Source organism: Stylophora pistillata, chromosome 3 (genome assembly GCF_964205215.1).
Source record: "Stylophora pistillata chromosome 3, jaStyPist1.2, whole genome shotgun sequence".
Classification (NCBI taxonomy): Eukaryota; Metazoa; Cnidaria; class Anthozoa; order Scleractinia; family Pocilloporidae; genus Stylophora; species Stylophora pistillata.
Window position 1 is genome coordinate 20693024 of NC_142521.1, and position 17762 is coordinate 20710785.

The following is a 17762-nucleotide window of genomic DNA, read 5'->3' on the forward strand; positions in this document are numbered from 1 at the left end:
TCTCACAAAAGTAATGCAAGTCCACGCATGTTTTTGTGAAATTTATGCTGCACGTTCAAAATACCATTTGTTGGTCATTCAACATCTCTGTGCTTCCCATACTCCAGAGCCGAGATTATTGTCTGGGTGAGGGTGGCTCTGAGAAGGACAATTGACGATAGTGGTGACTAATGATTCGACAACCTAAGCGGAAGTCATCATCAAAGTCGAGTGAAGAGTTGTCACCAATCAAGTATTACCAAATCGGAGAACTTGTTTTTATCGACTGAGATAATAATGTAAACCGGCCTTCGTAAGGTGCTCTTTAACGAGCCGAAGTTTACACCTTTAGCCCTTCGTCAGAGCGACGGATGGGTCTTATATTTACATGTTTATATTTACACGACTAAACTTTGAGGAATGTCCATGCGATTTGGTATCATCAGCTCAAACTTATTTGTGTCGAAATTTAAAGTAAAACTGTTCTGGGAAGAAATTGAGAACAATTGATTGAAAGCAACGGATTATACGAAAGACTTTTTCTAAAATGATTACATATGAAAACGAGAACGCGATGTGAACGGAAACTCGACATACCAAATCATAGGCATAACGGCTTGAAATTTTGTAGATTTGAAATATTTTTTCAGCCGTTCAGATCCAACCACAGAGCGCGGTCTCCTGACCATCAAGGAAAATATTGCTTTCAAAGAGGCTAAACTGTTTCTCTTTCTAAGTGGGACAGTGGTTGCCATGAGGGGAAGGCAAGTAAGCTTTGGTTCAGCAAACTAAATCGGTTGACAGGAACAATGACCTACGTAACAATTATCAAATAGTCCTCTCAACGTACATTACTTAACGTTTCTTGTCCGCACAAAATGGGGCGGGGAAAAACTATTTGATACAATGAGATAGCTCGGACTGAATACCAAAGTTTTACTTTTACCTTAAAACTGAAACTGAAAATGCTTTCCTGGTTGTTCGAACTCTGCCGATCGTCACATGACCGCCGGTTTGGCCAATTAGAAGTGATGAGATTTTTTTCTCGTATCATATAGCTGAAGAACTTATTAAATACTTCCCAACAGCTGGTACTGGTACATGTTCCCTTTTAAAAAGCTGACAACAAAATGCTAATTCATGCACCCGAGGGAAAGAAAGAGTCGATTAACCATTTACATGCATCCACATGTTTTTTGTTTGGCAAGTCTTTCTCCGTCGACTACTTATGTCGATTGCTGCTAACTTCATGGATAATCGCTAAAGAACAAGAATACACCTTAACTGACTTGCATTTCTGTGATTTTAAAGAAAGACTGGACGATACTGGCAACAAAGAATCTTAATGTAACTTGAAAACAAGCAAGGTCTCTGATTATTTTGGTTTACCACTAAAGTATTTGTCAGTGATGCATACCTGTTACTTCTTTTTTAGGAACATCTAGAACTTTACCATAGCTTAACTCTTGTTATTTTAAAGAAGAGAAATTAAAATTGATCATATCAGTTATGTTATATCAGAACCTTCATATCTTAGTTTCCTTCTTTTTTCTCAGAACACTGGAAAAAATTACATAATTATGTCTTTCTGTTGGAGGACTTGACTGACGAAAGTTCTAGAAATCTAAAAGACAATTTTCGCAACAGTCATCGACGATAGCATTTTACAGACGAACTTCAGTACTTTGCAAATAAATTTCTCATGTAACATGTAATTTCTGAAAACAATTTCTTTATATCAGCTCGATAACTGCAAAAGCTGTTTTTCGACCCCTTTTCAGCCATATAACAGACGCGTCTTTTATCTTCGTCATCGCCGGTTTTCAACAGTTATCAAATGAAGTATGCCTGCCATATGGCATGTTCTCCTTCGGAACGTTAGCTCGTCTCAGAGAAAGCTTTTTTTGTTCCCATTACAGTATTATTTAGAAAGTGTTTCTTCTGACTGTCTTTGATCGAACACCGAAAACTGAAAACCCTAATTGCAATGACACCAACGAAACAGCCTGGAAACTTCACTCACATCTATTTAGTATACATTTCCCTTTAATTCCCATCACCAATAGAGTATGCTACTCAAAAGATATCGTATTTCACACAGAAACTAGAACTATAATTCAACTCGACCAATGGTACGTAAGGCGTGCAAACAAGATGAATTAAGTTGATTTATGATGAGTAAGAAAAATATAAAAATATTCTTTTCAATAAAATCCCCTGATGAGTGAGCAATCACGAAACAGGCTTGTAGGGATGGAAGTTTAGTCTTTGTATATTTTTCTAACTCAACATATATCGCGCTCTACTTTTATGTATCAAGCATTGTAATACGGAATAATCGACACGCAGACAAAATGTCAATGATAGGTTGTAACAAAAAAAAGCTCAACAACATCCAGATTTAATACGCAGTATCAATTGTCAGCGGTCTGTATCGTCTAACAATTTTCAGCGGTCTGTATCGTCTAACAATTTTCATCTACAATTTAACCTATAGTTCTACTTATAGTTACGATGTCCAGCCGGTTTATAAATATGATTTAGACTGTGCGAGAATGAAAGAAACTTTGAACCACATACATCAATCAATAAGAAACTTAACTACAATACAAATCTACTTTTAAATCTATTTATCGAGTAATATTTGAAAGAAACAATTTTCTAAATGAAATAAGCTAGACTACTGAACATCGTTTAGAGTCTGACTTCTGTTGTTCCAAAGGTCGCTTTGTATTTCCACTTTGTTGCTCGGATAAAGATGACAGAAGGCAACCAGAAGTTTGTGGCTCTTTCATACAGTGTTTCAATTTTTCTTTCAGTAAGGTTGCACGCATCAACCTACCTAAACCTGGCCAGTCACGGTACATAAGGCTATCCAACTTTACTCCTTATTAATTTATAGGACTGCAAAATAGCTATATCCATATGCTTCTAGTTATTATTCGTCCTAAAATGAGCTATCTCGAGGTTTATGCGGTATGAGTTAACCGTAGACTTATACTCTAGGTTTACTTGATTGAGCATGATGATTCGAGTCATTCATTTAACTCCAAGAGGCCTTTTTGTGGTACGATTGTGAATTCTAATATTGTTTTCGCTCATTGAGAACTCCAGCTTCAAACTGAAAGACTAACAACACAAGTGTTAGCAAAACCATCGTCGCGCAATCAGCATGCGAAGAAGACAAAACTATAGCAGGCGACCGTCCTTTGGAAAAATTCGGTAAGAACTTTTTTTGAAGGCTCACCCCCATGACGCCCGGTCAATTTTTATCTTTTTATCTTCCGTTTCAAGCTTTTGAGGTTTTTTTTTTTCTTAACATTCCAAGCTAGTCTTGCTAAGAATTACTTGATTGTGCGGTTACCTATAACTACCTAAATTAGCCTCTTGGAGCTAATTTTGTAAATATTATGTAAATATTTATAAATCAAATCACTCACTCTTAATCTTTTTTGAGAATGACCCTCCATCATATTTATCTACAACCTCTTTTAATAAAGACAAGGTATTCTTTAACGTTACTTTGCTCTTCTTATAACGGCACCTGGATGCTTCCAATTCGCGTTTGACTCTGTTGCCTGTCTGCATCATCTGAAAGGCTACACGACCCTGGTGCATGAGGAAAACCAATAGCAAGATCAATGGACCACCTTTCCAAACTGTGCAATAATACTGATCTACAGAAAGAAAAAAGAGGAATTGAAAAAATAAATAATTACATGAGATGATTGTTATGGATAGTGACTGTAAAAGGAAGTGTCTAGAAATTTTTAGAAAGCCTAGTCATGCTAACTTGCAGGCATGAACTTTCTATGGGACGTTCTAAAACATTCTGTTGGGTGTTGTTTTTGTGATACTACCAAAATAGTTGTATTGTAAGCTTCTGGAATGTTCTGGAATACCTCAGTTGAAAGTGTAAGTAAGGACTCGGGCGTGTAGTGGTAAATATAGTTTCTGCTTTCGGGAGTGACCTTCTGTTTGGAAAGCTGTGCAATAGAAAGAACTGTGGAAGAATTTTAATTTCAAGAAACTTTAGAGAAAACCGTGAATTTTTACAAAGTTATAAATTGGCCACCCTAACGAGTTAAAAAGCTGACGTTTCGAGCGTTAGCTCTTCGTCAGAGCACAGGCATCCCAAGCTCACGTCTCAAGCAAAAGCGAAGGATTATTTCATGAAAGCGTCACGCGTTGTGTGAACGGTATTAAGTTACGCGAGCAACCGTTAAGAATTTGAATGCGTTATAAGGAATAGTATGGGGAACAAAATGTAGTCCATTTAAAACACTAAATATTCCAAAATGTGAACATTTTACACGTTAGATTAATAAAAATTACTCATTCCTTAACAATAACAATAACATTTATTATTTGTATTGCGCCTTTTCTATGATATTCAAAAGCGCATTCCTTGTGTGTCCGTTGTGTTTTTTGGCGGTTTCCGTCGTTTAGGGCTTGCTTTGCCATCACTGTTTTTCCTGTTATCTGGATAACTGTTATCTTCTGCTAACACAGAGTTAGTGGCTCCACAGGTAACCCAGGCTCACTGTTTGTGTCACGTGTACATGGTTAAATAGAGAGAATATATGGGGCAAGTTTAAGTCTGGAAATTTGCTTGAAAATGGAAATAAAAATCAATGAAACTTACCATGTGGCGATTTGTTGTTGTCCTTCATGAAGGAAAAGTGAAGAAGAGTATTTTTCCCGAGACTTCGTGTACATATTAAATGGACCACATTTTGTTCCCCATACTATTCCTTGTAACGCATTCAAATTCTCAACGGTTGTTCGCGTAACTTAACACCGCGTCACACAACGCGTGATACGTTCATGAAATAATCCTTCGCTTTTGCTCGAGACGTGAACTTAGGACACCTGTAGTGAGAGCAAATCACGTTGGCCCTTTGCTCTGACGAAGGGCTAACGCTCGAAACGTCAGCTTTTTAACTCGTTACGGTGGCCAATTTACAATTTCAACTTAGTTGATATAACCAATTTAATAAAGCAGTCGAGTTTGTAGGATTTTAGGGGTTTTCTGTCCGTTAAATCATACTGTAACAATATTAACAAAGAAGTAGTCGTTCACGATGTGGAACGCGACGTTCGCCTATACGCTTCTGGTTTCTTTTGAGTCAGTAAGGTCAACCGAGTCACGCATCACCGTTTGTAGCATAATGCATCGCTGTGATTGGCTATTTTCCAAAAACTCCCTTCTAACCGTCGAAGGGGACTACATCTTACATAACGGTCCTTGAACTCAAGTTGTAAGAGGTATTTGTGCACCCACTTCCTTGCAATGGGGTTTATTTCTCCCATAAAAAAGGTTAGATTTCGAGATGGGTCTTATGGGAAACCAGTCAAGTTTATAAAACTCCGCCTCTGGTGTTGTCAATTCTATATTTCAGATCATTTGAAAAACCAAGCGGCCAGTGTCGGATGTAACATGCTACTGCAAACAAATTTAGGAAAGATAAACTTACATCCAATCGCAGCGCTTGCGAGAAGTACGGTGATTACTAGTAAAGTCATGACCACAGTTTGGGCGTCCGAGACCAGTCTGCTCACCAATCCTTGCGAAAGTTTAATGTCGATTCCGCATTTGGCTAAAGTCACCAGATGATCTCTTGCGATTCTTAAATTCCGTTCCCACTCTCCCAAGTCGACGGTTGAATGGTTTGGGAAGTTGCTGGACTGCAAAATGATTTTCACATAGAAAGTGTCCTTTTAGTTTGCTCTCATTTCTATGCTTAGTGTTTATACGGGCTTCTCTCTTATCAACTATCACGTGATAGAAATCTCGAGCTTATAATCTTATCGTTTAATCGTTAAGTGACAACACTCGATTGCACTTTCGATGAGGCGGTTTAGGAGTTAGTTTTACTGAGTTGTCAGTTAAATATTATAGTTGGCACTGGTTGCCAGATAATGGTGTTGATGTTAGAAGGGGTGTTGATGGTGGTAATAATACATGTGGATCATTGGGTTTGTGAAATCAGTAACAATCATGGCTGTGGTAGCAGCAATTTTGGGGTGTATTCTTGCTCTGGTTTCGGGCTCGAAATGCCATTTGTTTATTTTGGTGGTAGGCCGAAGTATATTTGATAAACAGCCTATAGGACAAATTTACTCATGGATCTGCTCTTAACTAAGCATCTAAATGATGTACAGCGAGAACTCAAGACGATAAAGATAAAATGCAAGCACCCCTGTCGCTTTCTAAGATCTGTAATATAACACTGTAAGTATCTTGGAAGTGAAAAATTACCTTCTCCAATTTGTCTATTTCATCGCAGCTTTCCTTCAGCTGATTTCTAATTTCTACCTCTTTATGTTTCATCCTTTCCATTTCTTCGATGACTTCGTGCGGTATGCGAAAATATTGACCAGCAGCGCGTGTCATGGTGTAAATGATGTTGAAGGATTCCACCGGCAAGTTAAGCAAAAATACCAACAGGAATACTATGAACTGGGCCAACTTTGTTATCCATGGTGGAATTTCACCTTGCAATTGTCGTGGTTGACCTGGAAGGGCTAGCTCAGAGCCTTGTGGGACTCCAGTTTCTTGAAAAGGGATGGGTAGCGGCTTTTCATGGTCATGTGAATCTTGCACGGGCCTCTTAGAAAAATCCTTATAGGATTTATCCGCCATTGAGACTATTTCCTCAAATCAAGTGTGTTCTGGCTACCAGATGAAGCAAAGTTTGTGTTACCGTTTCAAATCATAAAAGTTGCTTGGAACTTATCATGAAGCCTGTCCTATCTTTGAATACTTTGTAATATTGTGTGATATCAAAGTCAATGTTTTACCCCAAAAGTTGGTACTAGAAACATCTCAGGGATGAAGGATAGGTATATCGCTTTGATTTTTTACATGCGCACTTCCTTTGAAACTCTCTATTTTTGGCTGGAAATCTTTGATTAATGACCATTACACCTTATGAGGGTCACAAGGGGGTAACGGTTGTACGGCTTACGGTTGCAATTCTGGCCCTTTTACGACTAACAGTCACCAGAAACATTTTTACGGTTACTTTTTTTAAGCAACTATCTCTTAAAATTTGTCAATTTTGGCACCCAAGGCCAACTTTTTTGGCCGTTTTACGGCAATCGGTTGACCTCACTGAGACCCTCTTTCTTAAACAAATAGAGAAGCCTCGATATGAAAGGGGTGTGTGGAGAAAAACTAGACGTAGTCGAGTGTCTCTCCCCAATTCTTGAGTACTCTAGCCGCTTCCTAAGTGCTTTTCAACAGAACACAGCACATTCAAAGCTTTTCCTTTGTTTTATAGTAAAGAATCCGTTTCATTCCCCACGCAATACTTTCTATTTTCAAAGAAACTTTATTTCCTAAGCGACCAACAGTTTCGTCAGCATGCTCCATACTCTCACAAAGCACGCTGCAACTGAGCCAATCAGAAACCTTGTTAAAATGGCTCATATGATCTAATTGGTTGGACAAAACTAAAGCTGTCAAAAATACTAAACCATCAAATCTCACAATCTGCACAGCAATGACCTTCAAACTGAAATGGTTCTGCAGGTCGAATTTAGCACTTTTTCCTTAAGTTCCATAGTTTTAATACAGAATTTGGAAGTGAAATGTTCAGTGAAATCCGGCAAATACGGCTCATAAAAGCACACAAGTTTTTTCACGCGACAATTACGAAACAAACGCAAAACAAACGCGCTCAAGGAGCGTGGTTCATGAAAGAACGAAAGTCGAATTCACAGGTATATGAGGATTGCTCGGGATAACAGCGCCGTAAAACTCGGCTACACGGTGATTTATGTGGTCTCCCACTCAACGCACCGGAAAGAATATAAAGCAGGCCGTCAGTTGTTCACCTGAATGGTGGACGATATAAATTTTTGAGGCTTACTTTACTGCGATGGCCGGATATCGCCACGATGAGCTAGCATGATCGCTATCGCTCTGACAACGTCATGATTTGTACTTTCTATGAATTTAAACAGTTATGCCAGTTTGGCTATACTTTTCATCATTCCTGTTTTGTTCTGTTTTGTTTTGAACACTAAACTATGCACATGATACGAGTGTTAGCTGTGTTTTATTTTTATTACCGTCAGTAAGCTTTTAATCTAAATGAGCTTGAAAACCATTAAACTCACTTTTTCCATTTCGTTTTCTCTTTGAGGATTTTCTCCGCTCACTTTCAATCAATGGGGAAAAGCTAGAGAGTAGTTTGGAAAATGGTCGGAAAAAAATAGTTGACAAAGCCCATATTGGCAGATGGCGTGACAGCCGTTTAGCTCAGCTCCGTGTTTTGTACTCTGATGGAGCACGCTCTCTCAACCAATGACAGTGCACGTTTTATGCGAACTTGATCTTAATTATTGATATTGGATCAACATTATTGAAGTTTAATGATAATAGCTAAGCTGTTTTGGTGCCAGATATATTGAACCATATATACTGACTCCCAGGTAAATAACATGTGATCTATTGCATATAAGAAAAAAATAGTTTGAATGCTTTTTTAAGGAATGATCGGTTATCTGAAGAAATCCAGGAAGCAGTTGTCAATATTCTCTCTATATTAGGCGAACTCAATTATCTTCGGCAAGTGATGTCTTAATTGAATGACATTTCTTAGAAAACTCCTTTCGGATGACATCGATCACAATCTAAATGCCTAACTCGTTTATTGGATGACAACAGTCTTGGTAAATGCAATTAGCAGATTCATTAATCTTTCGGACCTTTCGCTGAGCTGAATGTCCGAAAGATTTAAATGTTTTTAATAAGAGAGAGTTAGTAATGTTGGAAAATCTCATGTTTTAAACTTAGTGAATTTCCTATCTATTTCTTGGAAATTAGTTAACTTGTATCAACAAACAAGATATCCAGTGTGACATGTAAATAAATTTTTCATTTGAGTGAACTCCATGCAATCACGTTCTTGAATCTCTGACTCATTACTTTCGGATTCTACCTGAACTCCAGAACAAGGAATCAATCAAGAACTTATCTCAGGGGCGAAAAACATTTGCAGTACCCTTTTTCTCTCAACTTGGACTATATAGGGAAAGAGAGAAACAAACCTAGCCTCGTTGTGTTTTAGTAGCTTTCGTAACCTAACTCCACAGATAACTTTTCACTGGCGAGACGAGTGTACTTTGAAAGACATATTCTCACTCATCGTTCGAAGTTGAGCTTTAACACTTTAAGCCTATTTTTATCATTTCTACACATCCAAAAGAAAACAAAAAGCAGCAGGAAGAACCGGTAGAAGTCTGGCTGCTTGAGAATTAGAAGCTGTGATGCGTGTTGAAATTCTTGGAATCCTTAATTATAATCGTGATACCCATTTTCCAAGAAATGATTAACGGTGTATTTTCGTGTCGGAGTTTTAAAATTGAGGTATTCCATGATACATACTAACATAAAAATACTGCTCCCGGCCGTTGTTGAAACTAAATGGTACAAAACTGAAGAATTTTTCGTCGTAAATCGATGAAGGTGAGTTGTGAAATCGAAATAATGTAGTTTTTCATTTGATAGCACTTCGTCTATCTAATCATACAGTCTAAATTTTCTTCGCTTTCTCCAATGGACATAGCAACAATGATTTACAAAGTTCTTACCTTTTACAAAATTAGTATTCATAATCATAAGACGCAGCAACGACATAGAATTTGTTGTAACAGTTTTCTGCTCGATAATTCGCTTTTCCAATGTTCACAATTCTCGTATATTGCATGATTTTCTTTTGGTTTTTCCACGAAACTGTGACACGCAGACGTGTAAACCAAGTAAGCTGGTCTTAAACTCTGCTTTTAAAATTTGTTATTTGCGAATATTTTGATCATTTTTTAATACGTCACTGAAGTATATTAGTCTGGGTCGTTCTTTCTCTGTGAATTAAAGATGTGAACGATTATTTTGAGTCTATCGTGAGTGAGAACGATTAATGGAATTTTTCATCAGGATGAAAACTCGTTATGTAAGCCAGTTTCAGTGTTCATTCCCAGAAAGAGAGGTACGTGTTGAAGGTCATAAGAATCTGTTTTCACTTCTGCAGCAAATCTGCTCAATTTTTTGTCATCTACAGTTAAAAGGGCATGTTGAAAATTAAAAAAAAAATTGATGAAGGGAAGAAAAGCTTACTGTTAGGATAACACTGTCTTTGAAATTTAAGCGATGTAAAAAGGTCAAGTGGAAGACTTAGAGTTTCTAGAAACAACAGCCGTAGTGTATTGGTTTTTAAACTCATAGATCATAGAAATGATGCAAAAAATCATTTAATTTCTGGTTCTTTCTCAGTCAAAATAATTTAAATTTTGCATCCCGACTTACTGTATACTTTAAATCTCCAAGCAGGTTTTGTTAAGTGCAAGACGGTGGTGTAGATTTTGGCCCATGTTTGCATGCTACGGCTTTGAATAATGTTCTTGCTATTTAGTCTCATCAGCTCAAATTTAATTTGGATATATTTCCCACCAAGTTTGGAATTGAAGAAAGAAACAACTAACGGGCAATGCTTTCTTCAATGATTATTACAGTTGAAAACGAAAATGTGGTATTAACGAGAATTCTACAAACAAAATCATAGCTACGCTGTCTTTAAATTTGGACATTTGAATTGTTTTTTAGCCGGTCTAGCCGCATAGTGTCTCCTGGCCGGTAAGGAAAATGTTTATCTCAAATAGTTTTTGTTTGTACCCTTTTTTTGATGTTCTAATCCGCATATTTTTTCGCGGAGCTATGAGGTATTGCGGAAATGTTTCTTCCAAATTTTGTCAACTAACATTTCTCAATGAGCAGCTCACGAAGACCTTTCGCCCAGGAAATATATGAAATCTTACCATCATTTCTATTAAAAAAATAGTTCAGTTCAGGAAATGAATGGTGTTTTTCATTTCTCTTTGAGAGAAGAGGAACTTTGGTTACATTGAGCGGACGATATTTTAGCGTTAACTCAGCAACCAAATAGATCGATTGCTACACTGACCTAAAAAATACTTATTATCTAGTTCTCTCAAGTCTACTTACCTTTTTTTGATCGCACAGAATGAACTATGAAAAATTAGGAAAACTGTGAAAGCTAGGAGTGAATATCTAACTTTTAATTCTTCTTGCATTTGTAAATGAAAATGAAAATGCCTTGCCGGCAGTTTAGCGGATCGCGGATCGCGGATCGCGGATCGCGGATCGCGGATCGCGGATCGCGGATCGCGGATCGCGGATCGCGGATCGCGGATCGCGGATCGCGGATCGCGGATCGCGGATCGCGGATCGCGGATCGCGGATCGCTGGTCACATGACCCTGTCACGCGACCCGAAAAGTCCACGCTCGCTTGTCTTGAGTCAACCAACGATAGCTAAGAGGACTTTTAATCACTCAGGGAAAAGTACTTCCAAACAGCTGGTACTAAAGCACTATTCCTGAAATTCAAACTTGTTTCCTTACGCCTAAGTAAAATCTTGAATTGCGGAAAACCACAAGTTGATTCCCTGACCCCTTGAGGTAGAAAAAGTCGAGCTATATTACCTTACTTCTTTTTCTTAGAAAGACCGCTAAAAAAATTACATACTTCCAATTGTATGTTTTGTGAGCTTTTTCGTTGTCTATTTCGCTTCACACATACACAGGAATTTATTTATTTATTTATTTATTACAATTTATGGCATACAAAAAATAGCAGCCCAGGAATGAAATGCAAAAAAGTCATAGACCCCATATTAAAGCAGATCACCAATGATACTAGAATGAAACAAATGAGGATAAAAAGGTACAGAACTTCTATTCTGATCGCATGACCTCCAATATGAATAAAAAGATTAGCATCAACATGAGTTTGGGGATTTAACCGTATCTATGCATCTCAAACCTCAGTACGTATATTCATTACTCATGTTTAAAACTCCGTTTCATTTTTCCTTCCGAGATTGGCACACTTATTTCAAAACTCAATTACATGTTCTAGTTCTGAACAGTATCTTACTGCTTGAAATTAGATTTCCAAGTGAAGATCCTTATCTCAGAGTCCCTCTTGGCATGCTTTCGGCAAGTTTAAATTTCTTTGACCAACGCTTTTGTAAAGAAGCACCATTCTCATATTTTCACACCATTTTGAGGCACTACTTTGATTGGTAATTCGCAGAAATGGAGGGGGTTCAATAATTGTGTCAATCCATAAGCGGCTGTCGATGGGGTAATAGGGGGCCCGGAAAGGGGCCGTAAGGTGTATCCCAAACACAAGAACCTGTTCGCAGCTCAACAAAACGGCGATAGGGAGGTCTTTAGGACTTAATAGCCGGTGGTAGACCCCTAGTAACCGGCTTTTATTAAAAACCCCTGAGAATGCTCAAAGGTTTTTAAGCAGCATTCCGTGAACTGTTTTGACGCATCGAAAGGGCTTTCCTGGAAATCGAAACATAATCACAGTTTTCTTACTCAGCTACCGTGACAAGGCAGTAGTAATGATCGAATACGTTTCGAGGAAAATATCTGTTGTTATCTAAAGGGTTGTGATTTATGAATCAGTCAAAATTCTTTTAAAACCAATATCTGCTAAAGGGCAACAAGCAAATACTACATGTAGCAAATACAGTATTTCTAAGGTAGAATATATACTTCCATCTCTAAATGCACCGGAATCTTGAAATCCTTAACCCATGACGTGTACATTTTCAAGAAAATCCTATAAGTAAATCTGGCGTTTATCTCAATGTGATTGTTTCTAATATACAATACCTAAGAGTCGCCATTTTACTCGGTTAATCGATGTGGCTAAAATCTTTGATCGCCTTTAATGATCGAAAGCTAGAAATACACAACTCTTGTCTTGAGACAATTTCATTCAGTCTTTTAAATTTTATCTCTAAATCATCAACTTTCAAGTCGGTTTACTAATCACAATCACGCGCCTGTTGCGGACGAAATGCAGCTTTTGTGATGATCAGATCTCCTTCATATGCATCCAAAGTATGGTTTAGTTCTAGAGGTGGAAACTTCACCTAATTGATCGTGTGTTCTGATCACCGTTCGGGTGAGGGCAGTCGACTAGGAAAGACTGTTGTTGGTAGTCAGTAGCGACGGACGTTTCAGTAACTAAACCTGAGCGGAAGCCGTCATCAAAGTCGATTGGAGAGTTGTCTTCAGTCGAGTGTTACCGGTTCAGATAATTTGATTTTATCATCTGAGTTGAAAAAGAATTTCAAAGGCTGGCGTTTCAAGCGTTAACGCTTCTTCAGAGCGAATGATAAGGCTTATATTTATGCGAAGAAACATTGAGAAATGTCCAAACGATTCGGTGTCACCAGCTCAAAGTGAATTGTAACGAATGCAACATAAAATTCCTCCAGAAAGAACTTCAGAATAATAAACTGAATGCAAACTTATTTCTGCGAAAGAGATTTTCTGGGATGATGATTACATTTGAAAACGAGACCGGAAATTGACGAACAAAATCATATGCACGACACCTTAAAATTTTTTCACTTATTTTCAGTGATGGTTTTTAATTTTCAGCTTTTCAGATTGAGCCACAAAACGTGTCCTGAACGTAAAGGAAGATATTTCGTTTAAATACGTGTTGCACTTGGTCCTTTTTTATTTTTAAACCCGTACATGTGTCTGTCTTTGTCGAGCTAAGAGGTGTTACGGAAGAGTTTCGGTTTGTTCAATGTTTTGTCAACTACGACTTCTCGAGGAGCAGCTCACGAAAACATTTCTCCCAAGATATAAAGTAAATCCTTCGTCATTTTTTACTTAGAAATTAGTTCAGCTCAAGAAGTTAATTCTGTTTTACTTTCTCCTTGAGAGAAAATGAAAAACTGACAGCCCCGAGCGGAAGACAAGTAAAAATTTACTAAGGCAAACAGAGTCCCATCAGAACTCTGACCTACACAACAATGATCAAAAAGTTCTCTCAACCTTTCACTCACCGTTTCGTGTTCGCACAGAACCAGTGGAGAAGAACTATTCAACATACTGAGAAAGCTAGAAGAAAATAGTACCTACCTTTTATTCCAGTGTTACAACTAAACCGAAATGCTTCGCTAGTAATTGGTACCGATCGTCGCATGATTGGCGGCGCTTGTCACGCCACGTAAACAGTCCCTACTCCTCAACCCTGGGATCGCCAAAGAAAGCTAAAAAGATTTCTTCTCGTATCAAAAAAACTGAAGAGCATTAAATACTTTTTAACAGTCGGTACTGGTACACGTTTCCTTTCACGCAATTGCAACCGACAAGTTAAATAACAGAAAACCAAATGCTAATTCATGCACCCAAGGAAAGAAACAGTCGATTCAGCATTTACATCCCCGTTTGAGTCAAAAGAACGTGTTCTTTGTTTGGACACATCCAATCTTCCACCAACGACCAATTTTGTCGTTTGCTCTTAAAGTTATAGATATGAACAGGGGATTGCATAAATTTCATCCCTAAACAAAAATAATGAACCTTTGGTGGCTTGTATTTATATGATTTCTAAGAAAGACGGGACGACATCGACAACAAAGAACACATACATGAAAAACATGCAACGTTGATATATTTCATTGTCCACTATTATGAACGGGAATAGAAAAATGTAACTTACTAGAAAAGTTACATTGAAGCTTAGTATTTCAATTTCTGTCTTAGAACTTACACCATACCCGACAGTTAACATACTTTTGAATCATCTCTATTTTTAGCTTCATCGTTGAGTTTATTTCTGTGCTGAGATGAAAGAAAATACATAACTTCCCTTCTAAACTAGCAACCCTTCAATCTCATAGGGACTTAATGCTGGAGTAACAAAGTCATCGGGAATAAGAAAGTCGTTCGTTACACATAGAAAAGCATGGCAACAATATGATTTGAATATACCTTACGTACGTTAGAATCTTCTACACTGTGTCAAAAGTTCGTGCCCGTTTTTCCCCTTAAACGACATAATTATTCAAAAGCTACTTTACATGTTCTCAGTTCGGAGCGTGTGTTGAGTATAAGTGGCAAAATCATCACCTCAGCTTTCTCTTTGCTAGCGCGTTTTTACAAGGACATCCATCGCATAACCTCACGCTGTTATAAAACAGGAAGGCGATCGAGTAATTTTCGGAAGGGTCCGAGTTCTTACATAGCATTCTCTGAACTCATTTTAAGGAGTTTTTGAGAAAAAGGAAAATTAATCGCTGAGAGTATGCTCGGGCACCGTGACCAGGCAGTATAGATAAACACCTTTCGTGGAAAACCAATGTTTTCATGTCCCCTGCTGTAGGCACCGCAGTTCTTATAAACGTTATAACAGTACAATTTCCAAGAAATCTTGTGGATAGTAAATTTAGTGTTTGCCTCTCAGTTATTGTTTAAACTATTGCGTTTGCCGAAGCAAATTAGTTCTATATAGCTTCAGGCGAATAAAAAATGATGTGATTCGTTTTACTCAACGTGATATACATTTTCCATGAAAATCTTTTGGACAGTAAATTTAGTAAATTTAGCGTTTGCCGAACCAGTTTAGTTTTTAATACCTTCAGGCAAATGAAAATGTTGTGGTTCGTTTTACTCAATTGTGATGAACATTTTCCAAGAAAATCTTGTGGACATTAAATTTAGTGTTTGTCTCTCATTGCGTTTGCCGAACCAGTTTAGTTCTTAATAACTCCAGGCGGATAAAAATGTTGTAGCTTGCTTCACTCAATCGTGATGCATAAAACGGCGGCAACAGAATCATAGAACTTCTTGCAAAGATAAAAACATCTAAAAGTGGCAGAAGTTTTGTATAATTACAAAAGTGCATCAATAACTCGAAATGTCAAATCTGTCGTGATTTTCTCGGCTGATCTTTGACGCTAAAATCGTCGATCGTATCCAGTTTTCGAAGGCTGAAAACTCACAACTGTTGACTTAAGACGATGCTATTCAGCCTCTTAAAAATTTCAATCTCTAAATGCAACCTTGATTTGTATACTTTAATCACAATAGTGCAGAAAGTAAAAATGAAAATTTTGAATACAATGTAACTGCAACTAAGTGTGCCATTGACGCGAACTGCGACTCTTGTAATGATTAGAATTCTTCATAACTTCCCAAATTTGGTTTAGTTAAAGAGATCAAACTCTATTTATTTGATATTCGATTGGCAGGTCTTCAATAAATTGCTCGTCATCTTGAGATGTTGGAAAAACGTATCTGTTGTAAATTTCTGTTTTAGAACCTTAAAAAAACCGCATTCTTAAGAAAATTAACTGTCAAACTCCTCACTCAGATTGGACAGGTCCCTACGCGATCTATTCTCAGGGACCCGTTCACACTAAAAACGAACATAATCTCAACCAGAGCCGGCTTGTTCTTGTAAGATAATCCGTCAATATTCTTCTGCGCGGGAAATCGAGATATAGAATATTTACCACAGAAAGACTTTTAGTTGTAAACCCAAGGGCACGATTTCAGCCGACACGATCATAAACGACCAGGTTTTTCTACGAAAGGGAAACGTTTCCGTCATCAATATTGCTTTGATTAATCAGCGACAAACTATTTTGTATGGGCATATTTGTGTTGTTTGTGTTGTTTGATCACGGGTAATTCAAAACTGAGTCGTTTGTGACACAGATTCCCACCACATAAGAATGTGCTCACACAGGTACGTAACGACATACATCATTGGCATTTTGTCTTCTTGTGTAATAACAGCGCTAACAGATCTGTAATAGGGTACTACAATTGAAACTGCTTTCCTGCTGGACCAAAATTAGATCGCCCAACAACCGGAAATGTTTCATTAGAAGACATGTTGCTACAACAGCAGTATTCTGATGGTGAAGAAAATCGCCCCACATTGTTGTGAATTGAAGCTGAACCGCACTTAATGTTTTACACTAAAATAACATTTGTCTAAATACTGAATTTTTGTAGGAAAGGACAGTAGTTATTGAGGAAATAATATGGCACCTGACAGAGATTTTCACGATGCCGAAGGTGTTTCTTAGACCAGAGAAAAGAAGTAGACTTGACCGTATCTAGTTATCAAAGCTTCCAAAGAGACTTTCGAAGGTTTTGAAAATTATGGAGGAAGATCCCTACCTGATTGGGAATAAATAATTGTAACTGCTTTCAGAAAATTCATTTAGCAACGTTAGGCTCAAATCCATACACCGAGCAAAGTGTTCCATTACTTACCCCCTTATTTCGGCAAGTTAATAAGTGATCAGACCAAAACAAATGTAATACTCTCTCGAATGAGAGGCTAGGGACGAAAGTTGGCCCTGTCTAGATTGTTTCAGAAAATGAAACTGAAAATGCTTAGTTAGCAACAACACTTTTATCATCCGCCTCTGTTGAGAAAGCCTGCCCAATAGGCCTGGGCACGAAACTAAACATGTTCTTCGGAAGCGCACTTAGCACTCGGGTCACGTGGTCTTTATTGGTAAACAATCTCAACAAATATGGCATCTCAGAAACAGTGATGAAAATCTTATAGTTTTGACAAAAAATCTGCGTTTTTCTTCCAAAGTTTTTCATTGGAAAAACTTAAAAGCTCCCTTAGGGCTTAGGTAAAAAAGCTATTGCGTCTTAGGTATAAAATTTTTTTACGGAGAGCATTATCCATTGTACGTTGTGTACGATCCAACCCGCACTGAAACTCTGAAGTGAAGTGATAATTACGGTATCACAAACATAGTGCAAAACGTCTTCTTCCTGTAAAGCCGAGTGAGAAATCGTGAAACTGAATGTTTTCAATGCAGTAGAGCCGATATAAACAATTCACTTTCTTCATAGTTGCAGTCGCGTGGTTACAATTAGCACCCAAAATTAGCCCGCCATGTT

The 17762-nt window shown here is 37.8% G+C and overlaps 1 protein-coding gene across 3 annotated transcripts; it reads right to left on the reverse strand.

The window, feature by feature from the left end:
- Positions 1 to 2007: 2007 nt before the first annotated feature.
- On the reverse strand, positions 2008 to 17313 carry LOC148734990 (uncharacterized). Of its 3 annotated transcripts, none has more exons than XM_088751944.1 (4): positions 17115 to 17313; positions 6242 to 6658; positions 5457 to 5667; positions 2008 to 3656 (listed from the first exon to the last, which is right to left on the reverse strand). In XM_088751944.1, exons 2-4 carry the CDS (start codon positions 6623 to 6625, stop codon positions 3412 to 3414), a joined length of 840 nt encoding a protein of 279 aa, XP_088608070.1. In that variant the 5' UTR covers positions 6626 to 6658; positions 17115 to 17313; the 3' UTR covers positions 2008 to 3411. The 3 variants fall into 3 exon arrangements, with proteins under 3 accessions (XP_088608070.1, XP_088608069.1, XP_088608071.1); XM_088751943.1 differs by lacking the exon at positions 17115 to 17313 and adding an exon at positions 13965 to 17092; XM_088751945.1 differs by lacking the exon at positions 17115 to 17313 and adding an exon at positions 10991 to 11119.
- Between the last annotated feature and the right edge of the window lie 449 nt (positions 17314 to 17762).

Bases quoted from the DNA above. Each gene is read 5' to 3' on its own strand.
- LOC148734990 (XM_088751944.1), bottom strand. From the start codon at position 6,625: ATGGCGGATAAATCCTATAAGGATTTTTCTAAGAGGCCCGTGCAAGAT. The intron at 5,668-6,241 runs GTAATTTTTCAC...ATCATTTTGCAG, and splicing joins AAATAGACAAATTGGAGAAG to TCCAGCAACTTCCCAAACCA. The intron at 3,657-5,456 runs GTAAGTTTATCT...TTCTTTCTGTAG, and splicing joins CGCAAGCGCTGCGATTGGAT to ATCAGTATTATTGCACAGTT.